The sequence below is a fragment of the Microtus pennsylvanicus genome, chromosome 4, assembly GCF_037038515.1.
Source record: "Microtus pennsylvanicus isolate mMicPen1 chromosome 4, mMicPen1.hap1, whole genome shotgun sequence".
In the NCBI taxonomy this organism is placed as follows: Eukaryota; Metazoa; Chordata; class Mammalia; order Rodentia; family Cricetidae; genus Microtus; species Microtus pennsylvanicus.
The window spans coordinates 109,066,507-109,087,363 of NC_134582.1; the positions used below are offsets into that span (position 1 = coordinate 109,066,507).

The 20,857-nt window shown below is 39.8% G+C and overlaps 1 protein-coding gene across 4 annotated transcripts in view; it reads right to left on the reverse strand.

Moving 5' to 3' along the window:
* The window catches only part of Amph (amphiphysin), a 179,284-nt gene that overhangs the window by 35,424 nt on the left and 123,003 nt on the right, over positions 1 to 20,857 (reverse strand). For all 4 annotated transcript variants that reach the window (XM_075970142.1, XM_075970141.1, XM_075970143.1 and 1 more), the window contains exons 6-11: positions 19,844 to 19,951; positions 18,081 to 18,166; positions 8,801 to 8,876; positions 8,117 to 8,199; positions 5,333 to 5,471; positions 4,100 to 4,228 (exon numbers count right to left, since the gene is read on the reverse strand). In XM_075970142.1, coding sequence (XP_075826257.1) covers positions 4,100 to 4,228; positions 5,333 to 5,471; positions 8,117 to 8,199; positions 8,801 to 8,876; positions 18,081 to 18,166; positions 19,844 to 19,951 — 621 coding nt within the window. The remainder of the gene's footprint in view (positions 1 to 4,099; positions 4,229 to 5,332; positions 5,472 to 8,116; positions 8,200 to 8,800; positions 8,877 to 18,080; positions 18,167 to 19,843; positions 19,952 to 20,857) is intronic.

Genomic DNA, 20,857 nt, shown 5'->3' on the forward strand with positions numbered 1-20,857 from the left:
TTCACAGAGTCAAGTAACATGTTTTTGATATTTGGTATGTTTCATTTTTGAACATTTTGTTGTATAGAAATTGAAAGGTCACATCAGTGGAGGAACATGCAACATAAAGTTGAAGTGGCTGCAGAAAGGTTTTGAAGATGGGAATTGTTTTCATTACTGATCAAAGAAACAAACTTCCGAATACAGAAATGCATGAACAGCTGGGAGGGTGTAACGGTAATACTTTAACATCCTACATTTGTTGTGTAGGAAAGCTGCTTGTGTGTTACTGTGTGGGCTCCCTTTTAAATTAATAATGCATTCTTATTATCTAGGTTAAAACTACATTTACTAAGTTATTTTTAGTACTTAGGGATAGATTTTTATCATTCTTGTACATTATTTTAAAATGTAAGAATTTTCAGTTTAATCAAACTCAAAACATTTTTTTTTACTTCAGTTATGTGTCCCTTTTGTTATGTTTCTAGTGATGTCTATTCATTGTATGGAGTGAAGGCTTTCATAAACATCTTTTGAATTAAGTGTAGTTTGATCATTTTCACCCCATATGCCTTACTCTTTCTCCCACCCCTCCTAGTCTCCAAATAGTATATTATCAGTGTTTTAATAAATCAAGCTTGCCTGAATGTCAATGAAAAACAGCCACACTCATCAGCCATACAGGCCCCGCAGTGGTTGCACACACCTTTAATCGCAGCAGCCACACTAGTTATCCAGCTGGGCGCTGGTGGTGCATGCCTTTAATCCCAGCACTAGAGAGGAATATAATGGGAAGAGACAGCTCTCAAGCTCAGTGTCATACTAAGGATTTGCGGAGGCAGGATCACCATTTCAGTTTGAGGTAGAGGTCAGAGTCAGTGGCTGACTGCTTTGTTTTTCTGATCTTCAGGTTGAACCCCAATATCTGTCTCTGTGTTTTTATTATTTGTGCTACATGTCTCTTTATTTTCCTAGACAATTTTGCTTCTTCTTTTATGTCATATAATATATATTTACATAATATATTATATATGCCCCTATTGCTTCTTTTCATATTATATAAATATTTATACCCAAAACTCTCTCATATATATCATATATACGCTCCAATATTAGTTTTTAGCTTTCCATTTTTCCAGCATGATTATTCCTCATATACTTTTAAAATTTCATAGACATTGTTCTTTCAAAAACATTTTATTTGTCAGTAATTTAAATATTAAAAGTGATTCCCATGTTCTTCGGAAAGATGGAACATGTAGTTGGAAGGGAGAAATGGTAGGAGGGGTCTGGAAGGAGTGGAAGAAGGACTGTTGGAGACGGCTGTCATCAAAATAGATTATATAAATATGTGAAGAGCAATAAATAATATTTTTTATATCTAATAATGTCCAATACAGAATTTTGCCAAGTATTTGCCTACAAAAGTATCATGTTTCCCACATAGCAAACAGATTACTAGAAGAAAGAGGTAACACAAAAACAAGCTCTGTGCTTCCACTAAAAACAATTTCTTTATCAAATCTTGAAACCAAGATAATGGGAGAGCTAGACAGCATGTGGAAAGGAGCTCTGGATTGTTATGATGGATCAGTAAAGCAGGGAAATGCCTGCCACTCTCTATTAAACCCAGAACTCTGTGGGAATGTGCTCCCTTTCCGGGGTGTCTGCCAGCTGGTCAGGAAGACACTCACCTCTCCTGTGGATCTTCTGGAGGAATTAGAGAAGGGGTGAATTATTACCAAAATATACAATATTAAATTCTCAAATAATTAATAAAATCTAAAACATAGTAAGGATTCATGTACAGGATTGCTTTTTACTGTTTAAGTTCTTGGGAGGGAAGATGAGGAAAGGACAAGCTGTCCTACAACAGTTTATTTTTGAGGACAAAAAATTAGAAAATCAGAAAAGCAATTTGGTCTAAGACTCCATAGTGTCCTCTGAGTAGGAAGAAAGCACTTCCCATGGGAAATTCTGAGTTATACTTAAGGTTTGGGCCATTAGAGGGCTCTGCAGGCTCGGTGGATTTCTATTCTCAGTCCCAAGGACACAGTTGGGAAAGTGTTGCTGCTGAGTCGAATTTTTTTTTTCTATCAGACAGGATAGATTTGCTTCTTACATTCGCAGCATCTGGCCAGGATGAACACAAGTGTTTTTCTTTCCCATTAAGTGCATGATAAAAATAGCCATCTGCAGCCATAAATGATCTTCTAAATGTAGGATGACTCATTTAGGGAAAAAAAAATACAGACAACACAGAGAAGACTCATTTTACATTAATATAGGGGGAAATAATCTCAGATAACTTTCAGCTTTCTAGTTTTCAGTACTTCATTTTTCAACAAGAATTGATATCTTTCCTCTATTGTTCATTTGTCTGTGCACTGCCCAAAACATTATTACCCAGATTATACAATATTAGTTTATAATATATTCCCTGATATACAGACCTTTCAATGCATCTAATATTACAAGCACATAACATGTATGTGTTCAAAAATCCTACAAGAAACATTAAAACAGTCAGATGGCTTTAAGTGGGGGCAGTTATCATGTCTTGCCTTGGCTGAACAGCTCCATGAACAGAATCTGTTAATTGAATGTAATAGTCAGCTCAGCAACACCAGCTTGGACCATCGGCTCAGCATGGCTGATTTAGACCATATAGACTTACAACTGATCAAAACAGCATCTCTCAGAGCGAGGTCTCAAGACTAGTGGCTGCTGGATGTGATAAAATGATACAGTACTGCTTTCAGGCACAGAAGGACAAGCAACCGAGGAAACTGTTAAAACACTGCAGAAAAGGCGGTTTCCATTTGAAATAAAGCTAGATTTTTTTTTCACTTAATAACCCATGATTGCAAACCAAAATATAAATCCCATTTCCCAACTGTGCACATCTTAATGTGGAACCAGGGGTCATTTGGTGGATGGAAACATTGGATATCACACTCTATGATCCAGCAACTGGAGCTAGGGTGCTTCTCAGATCAAACAAAACAAAAGCAAAAACCAGAATCCCTTTTCTCTCTTTTTCTTAAATTAAAAGAAAACAGGTTAAATGATGTCCCTCACCCCCAACAAACTTCTATATGTCTCTGTTGGGTAGTAATTTCAAAATCATCTAACGCTTCCATCCCCTAACTAACCCTATTTCCCATCTCCTTCACTCAACAATACTAGCAAGAGTTGATGCTTCCAGAAGTACTTAAGGACTCTCCTGGCATCTGCAATTTTCAAAAGTACCTTGATTCCTCCTCTCCCCGCCATGAGGGTCCTTGTAAGGGAGCCAGAAAAAACTTCAAATAAAAACACTTAAAAGGAAAGAACACTTCTGAGCCTCGTCTTTACTTCCGACCTACTCTGTGCATCACCTTCTTGCTATTTAAGTAGCCTCATCTCCTAGACAGGATGTCCTTGGCTAAGTACACAGGCATCTAGTGAACTAAAGTCCCTACTTGTGATGGAATTGAGAGGATGCTATGGGTGGTAAACTCAATTGAGCAAGGACAAACCACCCTAAAATATGCTCAGTGCAATTGTTAGTGTAGAAAAAAAAAAGAAAGAACGTGTCTCTACCTAGTTGCAAATGGGTGGGCTGATGTAACCTGGAAATTAACGTGTAACTAAGAGTCAGAAGTTGGTACTTCCAGCTGATAGGATAGTAAGGTTCAATGCTTCTGTAAAGACAATACGGTATGACATAAAATGCCCAGTAAACTGAAGTTGCAATGTCAGGACTTCCTAACAACACAGCCTAATTTTTCAAATGTGAAATTGATAAATCCTCAAGGGAGGGAAGTCAGATAGAAAGAAAACATGCCAGAGTGTAAGCGTGGTTATGTTGCAACGGTAAGATGACAGCAACTCTTCTTCATTTTATACTTTTCAATATATACTGTAATAAATAATATTCTACTCAATAAATGTTAGAATATTCAAATTCTATACATTGTATATATAATAATCCTTTGTTTACACAAAGTAATAAAGCAATCCCAAGTGACAAATTTTTACTAGCAGCACAAATAGTTGCTACTTTCACTGAAGCTGACTTAAAAATCCCTCCCACCACGGTCCTTTCATAGACGTCCCAGCTTCCCTGGGCACTCACCTGCGAAGGTGTTGTCACATTGATTTCTGGAACAAAGTTGTCCTCAAAGAAGTTGATGATGTTCTCTTGCTTCAGTTCTTTCGTTGGGGTCACTTTAGGCAGAGGTGGGACAGGAGGCCCTTTCCTTGTCTAGGAAGCATCAAATATAAACATGGTAGCCAAAGGCGTTGTTTGTAACGTCTTTGAGAAAGGGTCACATGAGCACAGCAAAGTGAGAAGACCGACTTCCGAATGAACTGAGGTGTACATAGGTGTAAGCCTATTTGATTCATGTGGGTGGCTTCTGAACACTGACAAGCAATGGTCTAATCAGGAGAAGTCAGGTCATGAGAGAAGAGTCCATACACCTCAGTTTGAGCACTGCCCAGGGCTGCAGGAACGATGATCCCACATGGAAGCCATACATTCTCACTTCAACTACAAATGATTTCTCTTGTTAGCAGAAAACAGGAATTTTAAAACAAAAATTAAGCCAGTTGGTTTTTTGTTTGTTTGTTTTCTCCAGTTGAATCAATGAGACAAACCAGAAGCAGCTTCCTCTTCACTTTGTACTCCAGGATTTTGAAATGAGAACTTTAGACTCTATTACACATACCTTCTTACAACTTTCTAGCTCCAATGATGTTTATGAAAGCTTATACTGGACCTTGAATGTTAAATGTCCCTACAGAAATATTATTTTTGCTCAATGTAGGGAAATTAAAAGTATTTTTTTTTCCTCTCTCCAGTTCCCTTTGCCTGGTCCTCACAGATTCTTTTAACTTGTGCCAGGTTTTTGCCGAGGGACCACAACTCACATGTAACACAATATGGGTGATGGAATACTAAACCTTACTGCAGTCCTGGGCAGGCCTTGACCCCAGGATGATGTTTGTTTTTAAGCCTGGTAATTGAACTCAGCGCATGGGGCAAGCCAGGCGAGTTCTCCATCACTGAACAGATCCCCAGTCTCTGAAAGGTGGGATTCTAAGAGAACGTAGAGATGAATACATTCTGGTCCAAGAAGCTGGGGATGGGCAAGAAAGTCCAAAGGACTCAAACACTGAGTATAGAAGAAAAGGTAAAAATCAAATAGAAAACCAGACTCATTCCATAGTGGTAGTAATAATGTCTACTGTTTCACACTTTAGTCTTCCCACAGAAGCATTTCCTAATGCCTGGTCACCACAGGATGATCCCAGAGAAAATCACTTCCCCATGAGTTCTACCATGACACTGGTACACATGTCCTACCTGTGAAGGTGACCTGGGTCGCACTGGGGCAGGAGAGGCAGGCGCTAATGTGTGGTTGGGACTGGCTGTTGGGCTGGGCAGAGGTGAAGGCTCCTCTGGGGGTGATGGTGTCTTTGCAATGCGAAGAGGACCTGAATCACTTGATGAACACAGAGAATTGAGCAAGAGGCCTTCTGAGAAGCAGGACTTCTGCAACCCAAGATGCTTTATCCCAGAGAAACCCTGAAGCTTAATATCAGTTTTCATATTCCCCACTTCCAGACTAATTCTAATTATTAGCAATAGTAATGGATACTGATAACTGGCCCCACTTGTTGTTCCCTATGAACCAGAACCCAGCCAGGCATTGTCTCTTTCTTCAGAGCAGCCTTGCAATATTGATCCCACTTTAGATATGCAAAAGGTAGAGTGTTAAAAAAAAAGAAAGAAAGCCGGGCGGTGGTGGCGCACGCCTTTAATCCCAGCACTTGGGAGGCAGAGGCAGGAGGATCTCTGTGAGTTCGAGACCAGCCTGGTCTACAAGAGCTAGTTCCAGGACAGGCTCCAAAGCTACAGAGAAACCCTGTCTCGAAAAAATAAAAAAGAAAGAAAGAAAGACACTTAGAGTTTTACTATATTTGCATTTAGAGCGTAGTACAAATGTCTTGTTCTCTCCACATGCCAAACAAGCTTCAAAGATTTCCTGACCTAGGCAGTAGTAGTAAAACCAGCTTCGCCTTTGATACAGAGGAGAATCAAATCATGCTGCAATCTATAGACAATTACGCAGCAAACTGTCACTTTCAATTTCCCAGGCATTGGAGGAGAGTGTTAATAAATCCTGCATGGGAGTACTTTCTGATTCCATTTGAGGAGGCACCAATTACTTGTTTTGATGCTTTATGAAACAATGACTAACTCAGACACCTTGCAATGTGCCAGTAGACCACATGACAGGTGAGATTCCACAACTTGCCGAGAAGCCACCATGTTCTAGGCACCTTGCCAGGTGCTTGGGAACGACTTTACACGATGACTCAGATGGCAACCGGGACACAGCCTACTCTCTAAGAACATCTAACGACAGCAGCCAGAGGGAACAGAGTCTGTGACCTACATAAGAGTACAAACAGAGCGGCACGGTCTACACATTCAAGAGCTAAGGGAGCGGGTTCTTCAGAGAGGAAACACTATATCAGTGGTTCTCAACCTTCCCAAGGCTGCCACCCGTCAATACTCATGTTGTGGTGGCCCCACATAAATTTTGTTTCATTGCTACTTTATAAACTGTCATTTTGCTGCTGTCGTGAATCATAATGTAAATAGCTCAGATGCAAGATATCTGTTATGTGACCGCCCAAAGAGATCACAACTCACAGGTTGAGAACCGCTGCTCTACATAACTGGAACAGCCCCAGTCTAGGCTCTAGTCTAGAAATTGCCCACAGAGCTCACTCACCACCTTCCTCTGCAGAGGAATAAAAAAAATAAATAAATAAAAAGAAAGAGTAAGAATAAGAAAAAAGAAGGACAAAAAGAAGAAGAGACACTTGTTAAGTGGCCATGACCCTACTTCTTGCTTTAGACGATTTTGAAATTGGTATTTTCAAAAGCATCGCTGGCTTTTATTTCCATGTGAGGAAGCCACTCAGTTTCTTAACATACTTTACTTTTATAAGATCCAAAAAGTCATTTTGATATTCTTACTCTTCTCTTGTTTCTAGCTTAATAATGAAAAAAAAATGTTAGAGCCATAATTCTGTCCCCTTCCTGGCTTCTTTTAGATCATGTCCTTCCTTTGGAGAGAGAAGACACAATTGCTCCTTTGGCAGCCATAGCAGGGGTACATTTATGGCCACCCTAAGAAGTAATAAGTGATCAAAACAGCAGCCATCGTACACTGACATATGCAGAGGTTGGGATTGCATGTGGCTATGAATGATTCTATAAATATATTCCTATGAGTGTTTACAATGACTGGCATAAAAAATATAAGTGAAAAACGTAGAGCTCAATAAATTCAATTAAAAAAAAACCACAAGTGTAGAATCTTAGAACTGAACATCACCTTAGAAACCATTTCATTCCACAGCAGCCCACTTTTTCTATAGATATTTTTTTAAATATGCTTTTTTAACTGTAGAGGTTGTTGGACTTCAACAAGAAAAACAAAACAAATTAACCACAGAGGCACATGACTAGAACCTAAAGGGCTTCTGACTGCTAGTTCAAGGTTTGCTAAGCATGGGTGGGTAAAAGAGACTTCAAAATCATAAGAGAAAGTGGGCAATCAAACCAAGAAAAACAGCTAAGATGTGCCACTGGGCCCTTTGCCTGTGATTGGCACATTAACAGCATCCTACAGTAGAGTCATAACAGAGCTATGTTGTGCAGTAAATGCCAAAGCAGAGGCAGAGGGTGGAGAGCTCTCTTCTACTTCTTTCCTTCCTTCAGCAGATAATAATCAGCACAAAACTTTGGAGTTTTGATTCTTTTTCCTATTCAGATAAAGTAAGAGGTAGAAATGATCCCTATTCCATACTATGGCTCTGGGGCCCCATGTAAATCAGAGGCAGTTACTTAGGTCTACTGTGACCAGTAGCATACTGAGGCAACTGAAGGCCAAAAGGAAACGTAAAAGCCCTAAATCTATGGTTAGGATGACTCCCCAGGTAGGAAGGCTCCTTTTGGACCTTTATAAGGTGAATAAAACAGAAAGATGTGGTCTCCAGACTCCAGATAACTCAGCACACAGCACATCACTGGCACACGGAACAGAGCGAGCTCTGAGGAGCAGTGGCCTACCTGGGAGCTCCTTGGATACTGAAGGCCTTGTCAGCATGCTGATCGCCCAGTTTTGTCATCACTTCATAGAGCTTGTGGCAAAGCTAAGGGGACAGAGGCCTATTAGCCACAGGACATCCTAGTGCCCACCCATGCCATTCTCCCTTAGAAAGAAACTGTTTAATGAGAAGCTATAATTGTTCTAAGAAGTAGATTGGTCTCAGGGCACTTGAAATCCCATATACCAAATTTAAAGTCTACAGCCAAGCTGAAATAAACCAAATGCTGAGTCAATCAATTATGTATTCACTCTAATATCAAGCAGAAGAGAAAAACAGATTGTTCATTTTAACTCTATTAGAAGTAGTCCTCAGGCTGCCCTGAGGAACGACAAAAGCAGTAGTTAGCAACATGGCTGATGCTTTTCTGAATATCTTGAGATCAATTTTTCATTAGTTTAGAACATCACTTGACATTCTGACTTTAACCAACAGAAGAGAAAAACAAGAAAGTGAGGCTTTGACAAGACTCTCGGAGGGTGTAGGGAGCTGTGTGTTGACCACTAACAGAAAGCATGTGCAGAGAGTATTAACAAACTGTGGCTCCAGGAGCCTTGTAAGAGGCTGCATTAGTCAGGGATGCTAGGCCACGCCCTCTGCTCCCTTTGCCCTGCCCTCGGTAAGGTAAACAGCTACCATCACTCACCACCGCAATTTCCTTGTGAAATTTGGCCTCAAGGCTGGAGACATTTTTGAAAGTATTGACATAAAAGCCAACTCGTCTACCATGGGGAAACACAAATATAAGAGAGATTAGTTAGCAAAAAAATGGATTTTAATGGCAATTAAACATATTAAGACTGTTTTCTATATGTGATTTTGAACAACATTGGATTTAATAACATCTTAGAGCAAGCCTAACTTTTCTTAGCTGTCGAGCACACAAGCTTCCGATTGGCAACATCTCAGACACATTTGTAAAGGGAAAGTTGTGGGAATGGTGCTGGGACATGAGGCAAATTCCATGTCTTCATCTGTGGTTCCTAAGGCAAATGGAGACTTAGCTTGTCACCCCAGGATAAATTCCAAATAAAAAGTATCTAGACTCTATTTTACTTAATTCTTTTTTTTAACTTATCTGAATGACAACTTTAATTCATTTTATTGTTTCAATGACATTCTCAAAAATAACTAGTGTCCTGATTTTTAAATTAGATCTGAACTCTCAATTAAAAAAAAAACAAACTAAGTAGACTCAGACAAAAGGACACTCAGTGATCTTCTCTTGCTTAAGCTGAGCCCTTCAGTGCATAGGATTCCAGGGAGAAGAAATGGAGAAACCATAAGGGTTGATCAAGGTGCTTTTATTTGTTCCTTCCCTTGCTTCTCATGTCAATCTCCTGGGACTGCTATCCTCATTTACTAGAAAAAGTAAATGGGGATTAACTGTCCAGTGTCAGGCAATTCATGGGAAGAGAAAACCAGTATCAAAACCCCCCAAAGAGGAAAAGGTAATAGAAAATCATAGAATACTTTACAAGAAATTGACTTTTGTTATTTCAATATCAGCAAATTCTGCTTAAATTAGGTGCTTTTGAATTTTAACTAAAACAAAAACTTGGAGCCAGATTTAAAAATTAAAAACTCTGAAATGAAGCGGTAATTAAGTGGTAAGTCTGCCCCATCAATAAGGCATTCTTTTCCTGTGCTTTATCTTGTACCTTAAATCCCTGCCACACTACCTTCATTTCCTATACCCACAGTCACCACGTGACCCTGATTTCACATATTTTTATTGTAACTGACTTTAAATCCCACATTTCACATATACACACATGCTGATGGACCTCTAAATCTCTCTCTCTCTCTCTCTCTCTCTCTCTCTCTCTCTCTCACACACACACACACACACACACACGGATATATATCCATATCTGTATTCTTTCTATTATGGTTCAACCATGCATGGATCAAAACCATCAGAAAACAGATGGCATCTGCACTGAACAGAGACTATTTTCTCCATCTTATTTTCTGAACCATTCACAACAGCTCTTTGCACCATGTTGTCATGGTATTAAGTCTTCTAAGCAATCTAGAGCTGATTGCAAGTGCACAGAAGGATGTGAGAGAAGGTCACGCACCAATACCACATCGTTTTTTATGTAACAGGCTTCAGCAGCCATGGAGTTTTGCTTCCCCTGGGGGTTCTGGGAACCAATTCTCCACAGATACAGGAGACAAATATATATATTTGCACACATACACATACTTAGGCATATAGACTATAGTAATGAAAACCCTGGCATAGTGTTGTTTGGGAAACAGTTAGGACTCAGATCAGAGACCAAGAGCTGGGAAGCAGATGGTTCTCAATGGTGGGCTGTAAGTCACATTTATTTACAGATCAGAGGAAGTATGTAGCCATGCTTTGAGATAGGAGAGAGGACATATTTTGAGCTTGAATTCGAAGAGACAAGGTCAGACATAGCTATATGGGAAAGGAGAGACAGTGTGGACTCTCTGATAATGCCATACAGAGGAAACCACTTGCTGTGGTGTTTTTAGAGAAATGTTTCTGGAGGAGCAAACTGGAATGTATAATCCCTTTCTTAGACTCTAATCAATCTTTTCTTTGTCTAATTACTCAATAAATCCAACCTACCTCTGGGTACACCCATCATGGCGGGCTCAAGTGGTACCAAGCAGCTTAACTATTGAGCATTTATACCAATTATATTTAAATTATAAAAACAAAATATAAAACCACATGGGAATGGCAAGATGCCACAGTAGTTTATATGTGAATAAACATAAAATAATGATGGATGTGGGCACAAACAGCTAAAGATCAGCCTCAAACATCTGCTTGAGAGGACACACATAGGCTGGCCAAGAAGATAGGTAGATGTTTGTCTTCTGCTTTGATAAAACACCATGACCAGGTCAATATCAGTTCATTTGGGCTTACAGTTCCAGAGCAGTGAGAATCCATAGGGTGGGGAGAGCATGACAGCAGTAGCAGGGATCTGAGTCCACATCTTTAACTGCTATCATGAAGCAGACACACTGGCCATAAGGTGAGGACTTAACCTCACATAGACCATCCCTGGTGACACACTTCCTCTAGCAAGGCCTCACCACTTAAACCTCCACAAACAGCGCCACCAGCAGGGACCAAGTGCTCAAATGCTGAACACTACAGGGGATAATTTTCATTCAAACCATGATGGTGAATATTGTATAGAGTTTCTTTTATGATAAAATTACAGAGAAGAGCAATGAATGAAATTTTATGCCTGGCTCAATATTTCCTTATAATATGTTTCACATATGCAAATTCTAGTGAGAAGTTTGGATAAGGAAGCTTTGATGTCCTTGCCAAACAGTTTCTATCGGCTGAGCCATTTTCCTTCTTACCTTTGAATATTGTTTGATGTAATGTCCATAAGTTTGCTACTGAAAACTTGCATATTTCAAGTTTGAAATGTTGTCTTAGTTAAGTATTTTCTCCCTCGTTGTTATCACCTATGCATATTTTGGACATATTTCTTAGTGTACTTTTACTATCCATTGATAAAGGCTGTTACATTTACTGTATTAAATCACTAATAAAGTTATCAAAAAAGAAAAACTAATATGTACTTGTGATACTTGGTCTGAAATTTTCAACTTGACAGACTTTAGAAGCAGTTGGGAGACAAGCCTCTGGATATTACTGTGGGTATTATCTTGATTCTGTTAAATGAGGTGAGAAGATCTGCCCATTGTGAGTGGCGCCATTCCCTACGCAGGGAATCATGAACTGTGTAAGAGTGGCCAGAATTAGCTGACTACTGACATGTATTCAGTTATTGTCGTCTTCTCTAGGCTGTGGATATAATGTGACCTCCTCCCTCCAGCACTGCCAGAATGGACCATAACTTGGGTCTGGAGACAAACCATTTACCCTTAAGTTGCTGCTGTCCCAGTATTTTATTACAGTAACAGGAACTAAGACACTACATTTTCATGTTGAATTTTTATTTCTCTGAGAGAAACAATTGGTATAGTACCAGAAAGAAATACTGTATTTTAAATAATTAAACAAGCATGTAAACTTTTATAATATTGTGTTTGATTTTAGAATTTAGAAATTAAGTAGCATGTGTTAATTTAGAAAATATGGTCATAGTGGTGATGATACAACTTAACATATATAAGCTTTCTCCAATATATAAAAACAGAGACTATTTTCAACAGGGGCCATGGACTTGTTCACAATTGCAGTCTTGACCCCTAACATGGCACCTAGGGCCCAGAATGCAAGTAGTAAATATTTTGGGTGAGTGAGCAATGAATGAATGAACAAATAAATGAACGAATGAACAGACAAATGAAAAAGCCATTGGAGGGGTGCATTCTGACTGCCTTGACTTATGAAATGCTAGCAAGAACAGCAGTGAAGTACACATTTACAGGATGTCATGCTCTGAGTGCCTATATTTTCTTGGAAGGCTCATTTCACAAGTTCTTCATAATAATGGATCTTGAGTCTTTACCAGTTCTCCCAAAATGCCTGGTTTATGGCATCACCATGATGTTTCTGATTAGTTGTCAAAATATTGTTTTTAAATCACCATCACCCTGTTGGCATCACAGAAGTATTTTGCTCTCATAAATGAAGGAAATATTTGGAAACAGAGCAGATGGCACATGCAAACCTATACACCGTTCCCTCCAGGATGTACCAAGAGAATTCTGCACATCAGGTGGAGGAGGACATGGCTTCCCCTATGTTTCTACCACATTTCCTGCTATGGAAATGGGTACAGAAAGGGGAGTCTTCTCACAACTTTTCTCCAGATGCTGAACCCAATCACACTTAGGCTGCTAAATATTTAACCTTTTCACATCTAAGCTGCAAACCCATCCCAACCACTCTGCATAGGCCAAGTCTCATGGGTTCACTCTTTTTCACTCATTCATGACACTAACCCAACAGAACTCTACACCCAGGCTACTATCTACCATAAAAGCAGGTACACATAGAATGGCCCAGACATCTTAATTATGCTTGTTCTTCCACATCTATGCCACATCTATGCCTCATTCTCATTGCTCCATCTGTGAACTGGGGCAACCCAGGGTCTCACATCTAATCATTCCCAGGCAAAAATCCTTTATTGCATTTGCAAGTATCTGTGACTCTATTTTTAAAACTTGTGTATAATTACTACCTCTTTCTGGCTTTTTGTAAACCTTTTTATTCAAAATTTTTTCAAACAACATATTTTGATCATGTTTTCTCCCTTATGTTATTTCTCACTCTCCCTAAAACAAATAAAAGCAAAACACACAAATTTAAAAACTCCACAAAACCATGAAAACAGAAAAAAAATGAAACAAGCAAAAACCCAGTAAGACAAAAAAAAAGGTCCAAACAAGACAAATAAAAGTCTACAAAAATACCATCGGGTTTGTTTTGTTTCCCAACTGCTTCTGGGCCCAAGGCCAACCTTTAAGTGTAATGTGTACCCAATAAAACTCCATTGGAGAAAACTAGCTTTTTATTTTTTGTCAGCAGGTACCAGTTGCAGATAGCTTCTTGGTTAGGGGTGGGAGCCTGTGATCACTTCCCCTTCTCAGTGCTGGGACTTGGGTCTGACTTGAGCCTGTGTAGGCCCTGTGCACGCTGCCACAGTCTGTGTGAGTTCATATGTGCATCAATCCTATTGTGTCTAGAAGATGCTGCTTTCTAGGAACCATCCATCACCTCTGACTTTTACAGTCTGTATGCCACTTCTACATATATCCATGAGCCTTAAGGGGAGGAAGACCTTGATGAAGACATCTTGTTTATGACTAGATGCACCAGAGTCTCTCACCCTGAGAATGAGGCCACTATTTATTTCAGGCAACAGAGTCCATGGGGGTCCGGTCCTTTTCAAGCCAGAATCATGTGAAATAGCCCCCAGCCCTGTCTGACTAGTCTATCAACACCCTCATAGAGTTCCAATCCACTACTCATCCCACACGTTCTCAGGACAATATCCCTCTAATGCCACTGGCACTGCCATCTTCTCAAAGTGACAAAAGTTGATCTTCAAAGATTAACTTGTTCTATCAAGTCTATATTTGCTGCATGATTCCTCATGCCCATCCTAAAATCAAGACTTTCAAACCAGATATCCACTGTGCTGTTTCCTCACGTCTGACGGAGTTATCAGTGCTTGCCATGGAGCCTCTGATCCCTCCAGTCACTGAACCTTCTTTGGAAGTTTAGCAAAGGTGAAATGTCATTACTTCTCCTGAACTTGATCTTCCTATTGTAACTGGCACTCATGGAACATGTTCATCACTAGCCTGTTCTCCGTTCACAGCTTCTTGAGGTCCTACTTCCCTTCAGGGCCCTGCTAGAACTCTGATTATTTCCTCTTATGGTTTCCTTCAGGGCTTCCTGATACTGCACACAGTTTCACACAGCCACTCAGGCATCCGGGCATCTACTTCACTCATACTTAGTGTTTCCTAGCTTCCTTTCTGAGACCCAGCTGCTGTTTCCTTAACAGACTTCCTAATGATTCTTCAAACACAGCACACATAAGATGGGACTCGGTGCATCCCTAAACCATCATTGTCAGCATGTCCTAAATCTTTGAGGGAAGCTTTCCTCATCTCTGAAGTTACACTGGCCAATCACAATGTCAGTCACCATTATGCTAGTTTGTCTGACATTTTACTTTTTGTTTCTATTTACCCTTCACAGTAGGCTGTAAGAAAAAAAAAACGTTCAGTGTAAGATCTATAACACCTTAAAGAAGAGAGATACACAGTGGTGGTTAATAACTTGATAAATAAGTGAATCTCACCTTATCCTTAGTTCTGCTCTCTCTCCATAATTCCCTCCTTAGCATTTGCTTTGCAATCAACCTCATGATACTTTACGTTAAACTTCAAAAAACTGGAGCTGGAGAGATGCCTTAGCAGTTAAGAGCACTGACTGCTCTTCCGGAGGACCTGAGTTTAGTTCCCAGCACTTGCATGGTAGCTCACAACCATCCTTAACTTCCCAATTCTAGGGGATCTGACACCTTTGTCTAAGTACATATGGTACTTAGAAATACATGTGTATCCATACACATAAAAAGCCCTTAAAATTAAAAGCAGTTCCAAGAATCTAAAATCTATGCCTTTAAGTGTGCCCTCTTCAGCTTGGAATATTTGTTCACCAAATACTGACTTCAAAAACTTCAGATAAAGCATCCCCCACAGCATCCTCCTTCCTTATAGCAATGCTTTATAGCCATGTCCTTTGAACCACAAGTTTGTGAAAATATAAATATAGGTAGGAGGTGGAATAGTTGTGTAGTGTGAGTGAGACTCTAAGCTCAACCTCCAACAATTCCCCCATTAAAAGATTTGTCACTCGTATTAGTTTAATAAGACACTGATTGGTCAGTAGCTAGGAAGGAAGTCTAGGTGGAATAACCAGACTCAGAGAATTCTGGGAAAAGGAAAGGCAGAGACAGTCACCAGCCAGATGCAGAGGGAGCAAGATGAGAATGCCTTGAATGAGAAAAGGTATCAAGCAATGTGGCTAAACATAGATAAGAATTGTGGGTTAATTTAATTTATAAGAGCTAGCTAATAATAAGGCTGAGCTAACAAGCCAAATAGTTTGTAATTAATATAAGCCTCTGTGTATGTATTTGGGACTGAACAGTTTCAGGACCAGGTGTGACAGAAACTTTTATTTAAAATAAATAATACAATTTTTTGCAATCTATATCTTCCTCTACATAGTAGATTATTTCTTTCAACGTATATGTGTGTGTACATTTGTGCGTGTGCATATGGTGACTGGAAGTAGACCGCTCACCTCATATTTTGAAACAATACTAAGGTCTCTCACTGAAACGGTAGCTCACCAATTGACTGATTGATGGTTGATAAACTCCAGCAAGCCATACCTCTGGCCCTCAGGCTGGTACAAATGCATGCCACTACACCCAGTTCTATTTGGCAATAGGAATCTGACATCAGGTTCTCATGCTTGCATGGGGAGTACTTCATAGACTGAGCCATCTTCCTGGACCTTACTTCTCTTCTTTATACATCCAAACTTTTGAAACAATTTTCTTTGCAGTGAAGCAATGGAAATTAAAAGAACAAAAGAAACAAAGAGCAAACTAAAGACAAGCATCAAGCTTAATACCATCCACCTTTTAGATTCAAAGATGCAAACAGAGTGAAAGAAAAAGAATAGAAAAGGGAGATGAGAAAGGTACCATGTAAGGAGTGAGCAACAGAGACTTGGAATAGGTATCAGACAAACATTTATTAAGAAAGATAAAAGATGATACTATATAGTTCCATGCGGTGGTGTACACCTGTAATCCCAACATTTGGAGGTAAAGCCAAGAGTGACGTAGGATTCCTTACTGTATCTTGTGAATATTTTTTATCACCGTTAAGAAGCTACTTTGGCCTATGGCAGGGCAGAATATAGAAAGGCAGGAAATCCAAGCAGAGATAGGAGAGGAAAGAAGGTGGAGTCAGGGAGAAGTCATTTAGCTGTGAAAGGAGAAAGACGCCAGTACCTTACTGGTAAGTCACAGCCTCGAGGCGATACACAGATTAATAGACAAGTGTTAATTAAAGATGTAAGAGCTAGTTAGGAATATGCCTGAACCATTGGTCAAAAATGTTGTAATTAATATAGTTTCTGTGTGATTATTTGGGTGAGGGCCAAATAATACAAGAGGATCAGGAATTTAAGGTAACCTTTGCTATAAATCAAGTTAAAAGCCAGCCTGGGCTACATGAGACCTGGTCTCAAAGCAAGCAAACAAAAACATAAGACATTTTATAAGGATAATATCCTTAGTAATATGCTATCTGAAAAAGGAGTAAAGTAAAAGCTGACAGAACAGAAGAGAAAAACTGGGCCTGAAAATAGTTAATGTCAATAACTCAGCTTCAGTAATAAATAGAATAATTAGGCAGAAAACAGAGAATTGAGGACCCAATGAACACCACAGCACAACGGGACACAGTGAATAATTTCTGAATGTCAAACATGCGTTTGATGCAGGAATTCAAGCATTTATCACTAAGTACATGTTCACTGCTATATAGCCTATCCTGTGCATTTCCTCATAGGAGACATTGAAGATTAAAACTGCTGACTTCATTTTCAGGCTTGAGCAATGTCAATAGCAAAAGAACTATGTGCTTGTGAAAAATCAGGACTGTGTGCAATTTCAGTTAAAGAGCGCTGCAGATAAAAGCAGTGGAAAATTAAGCTCGCATATGTGGTTACTTTCTTCAGGGCCACCAGCAATTTAGAAGGTAGGGGAAGAGATTGACAGTAATACAGAATGGTGGGCAGAGTTGTTTGAAGGGCTGGTGGCATGGAACTGTTGATGAGAACTAAGGAACATAAGGCATCACTACTTCCAGCAACTTCCTGGTCTTACCACTGAGTGATTAAAATGGATTAAGTCACATAAATCTCTCTTGATACCATGAGAATTGTGGAATGCCTGTGAATAAGAACAGCATTTGGTACAGGATTAGAGTCCAGGTTAATAGTCCAAAGAACAAGGTCAGAGACTAGATAAGGTCTAAGGATAAGGGAAATCCAACCAAGAGCTGGAGTGATCTTACTATAAGTCTAAGATTAGGTAAAATTTTCCTAGTTAGAATTTGAGTATTCACTGAGAAATCTATCAGGGTCTAAATATTCACCCAGCACATATGGCTATTTAATTAAAATGAGATACAACAAAATAAATATAAAATTTTATTCCTCAGTCTCCCCAACCACATCCTGAGTATTCATTAGGTATACGTGACTAGTGGTTTCCATATTGGAAATCATAGGTGCAGAACTTCTCCCAGCCAGCAGAGGGATTATAGACAAGGAAGGTGACAACGGGGGAAGTCACTTCTCTTGGATTGCTAAAGGTGGGATGTGAAAATTGGAGCAGAAGCATATTTACCTTGACCATAAGGATGGTAATTCTTCTTGTAAGTCAACGTTGAACTCTTCAAACACTTTCTGAGCTTTCTGGAACTCCTCTTCTGCCTAGAAAAGACACACAGCACGTTGGCACACAGAGGGGTCATTCCTATGCAGAAAAGATCACTTTGTATTAAACAAGAATTGTCTTGTGGTACTCTGAGAAGGCTTTGAGAAGAAATATTTGTTGAAAACCATTCCCTCTTGCTATTAAATATGAAATGGTAAGATTCACAGGAAAGCCAGTGACTCTTCTTCCAGGCTTGTTCTGATTTGTTAACTCTACAAAATGCTATACTGCTTCTACCAATCTTTGCTGTGGATACTACTCATAAATGCTCTTGCAGAAAAGTCAAAATGGAATGTCTAAATCATTACCAGATATATTTTCAAGATAGACTTATAATTTTCTGTAGAACACACTACAGAGAAAAACATCCCTTCACCATGTAAAAAAGCAATGGCCCGCAGGCTGGAATTCCATGGTAAAACCTCGACCGATTTACCTTTTGTACTGCCTTGACTTGGATACAGGGGAAAGAAAGGCAACATAGATGAAGTGCTCTACAGAGCCTGGCCTCTGTGAGGCTTTGCATGAAGGGCAGTTGCTATCGCATGTGCTTGGGAAGCGATGGGTAATTCGTGCAGGATCTGCTCAGGGTGGGTGTACAGAAGAAGGAAAGGAGAGAAGGAAAAACTTGGAAGTTAAAGGTGGACACATAATTTCTATCCAAACTGAAGATCTTACTTGTCATACTAAGGGATTGAGATTTTTTTTTCCTAATAGAGAGCACTAAGAGAGGTAGGCAGTCGGGAACCTGATCTAGAGATGCCATGTTGGAAGATGATTTGGCAATAGTGTGTGGTAGAGAAGACAAACCAAGACTGGAATCCAAGTGAAGAGCTGATCATTTAGCCGGCACCTACAATGTCGACAAGATCGTGATGTCGTGAATGAGATGATCCCCATAGCTTCCAGCATTTGAAAAAACTGGTCCTCAATTAGTAATGAAGTTTAAGAGGCTTGGGAGGTATAACCTTGATGGAGGAAATATGCCACTGGTGGGGGGGGGTGGGGTTTGGAAATTTAAAGACTTGCAGAGTTTGACTTTGATCTCTCTGTTTCATGCTTGTGATATAAAGTGTGGCCTCCCTGATTTCTGCTCCAATTGCTATGCCTGCCTGTTGCCATACTTCCCCACTGTGGTGGTGATGGATACGTAGCTGTCCAATACCCAAAGCCCCAAATAAGCCTTTCTTCTACAAGTTGCCTAGGCATGGTGTTTTATCACAGCATTAAAAAAGTAACTATTACAACGATAAGAGCTGCAGAAATGAATCTTCTCTAAGAAACTGATGTTATGCAAATGTAGCTTCTGCCTTATTTTCAGTTGGGAGTTTTGTCTAAGAATGCCAATGTTGGCCTCCCACCTGAATCTATATTTTGGCAATGTTCATGGACCATAAAGAAGTACAGAAACTCTCCTGGGTTTCTTAGAGCTTGAAGCACTGCAAAGGGCTCAAATTTTTTCTGATCAAAATGTGTCAGTCATGGATCTCACTTATAATAACATGAAAAAAACCTTATTTTAATTAAAGTGGCTTAGAAAACTGTGATTTAGTTTGAATTCTATCCTGATTGCAGTCTTCTGTTAAAAAGGGGAAATGTCCAATTTTTAAAAACAAGGCTGCTACAAGTCTCAAGATTTGGAGAGTGAAGTCACTCACTGGATGCACCCCTACCTTGGAGATCCGACTCTCATCCTTCCTTTTGGAACTCTGCAGAGCCTCCAAGTGATGGCGAGCGCTGTCATAGTCCACGAGCTTCCTGCTACGCTTAGCGATGCGATTCTGCAAACATAGACAACACATGACCTGAAGGGGAGGTGGTCACAGAGTCTCTGACTGCCAAAAGTCAAAGGTCAAATGCTTTCTGGGTCAAAAGCAGCTGAAGACTTTACAAGAGTCATTGCATTTACATATGTTTCTGCCTGTGTGAGTATAGTTAAAGAACAATCTACAGGAGTCTGGGCTCTCCTTCTACCATGTGACTTCCTGGGATTGAACTCAGGTGGGTCATCAGGCATGGTGGCAAGCACCCCCACCTGCTGAGCCATCTCACTGGCATGGAAGGTGAGGATTTTAACAGAAGATAGAGGTGAGCAGCAATATGAATAGGAAAAAAGACAGCTAGAAATCAGAACAAAGCTTCTAGATCTTTGTGCTGTAAACAATGTCCCTTCTGAAGATAATGAGGCTGATCATGAGCAGTTAAAGTTACACGTTGACATCAAAGAGCAGGAAATCCCAGAGTGTTTGGAGTATCAGACAAACCTGGACTCTCTATTAGCGTCTATGCTCACTCTTAATATGTTTCCAGTCTGAAGATAGGAGAAAGCTACATACGGTTTTGTTTGATGATTATAATAGCATACTAACTGCAGTTCCCTAAGACAGCTTTACTCTCTAAGAAATCTTTTTTTCAGTATGTCATTGTCCTTGAAGTTTTAGAAACTAGAGCTAATATATTGCTTTGGAAATGCTGGTGTCCAGTACACAGGAACACTACTCATGTGCTAGCTCATTCCTGTAGCCACCCCATTAAGAAATTTTCACAACTTTAATCCAGAAATCCTGAACCACTAGCTATGGAGTGCTGTACCTAGACAACACAACTCCAGTCCCATGACCATGAACATTGTTCCACCAGGACCATCTTCATTTGTCATCTATATGACTCCTCCTTGCTTAGGAATC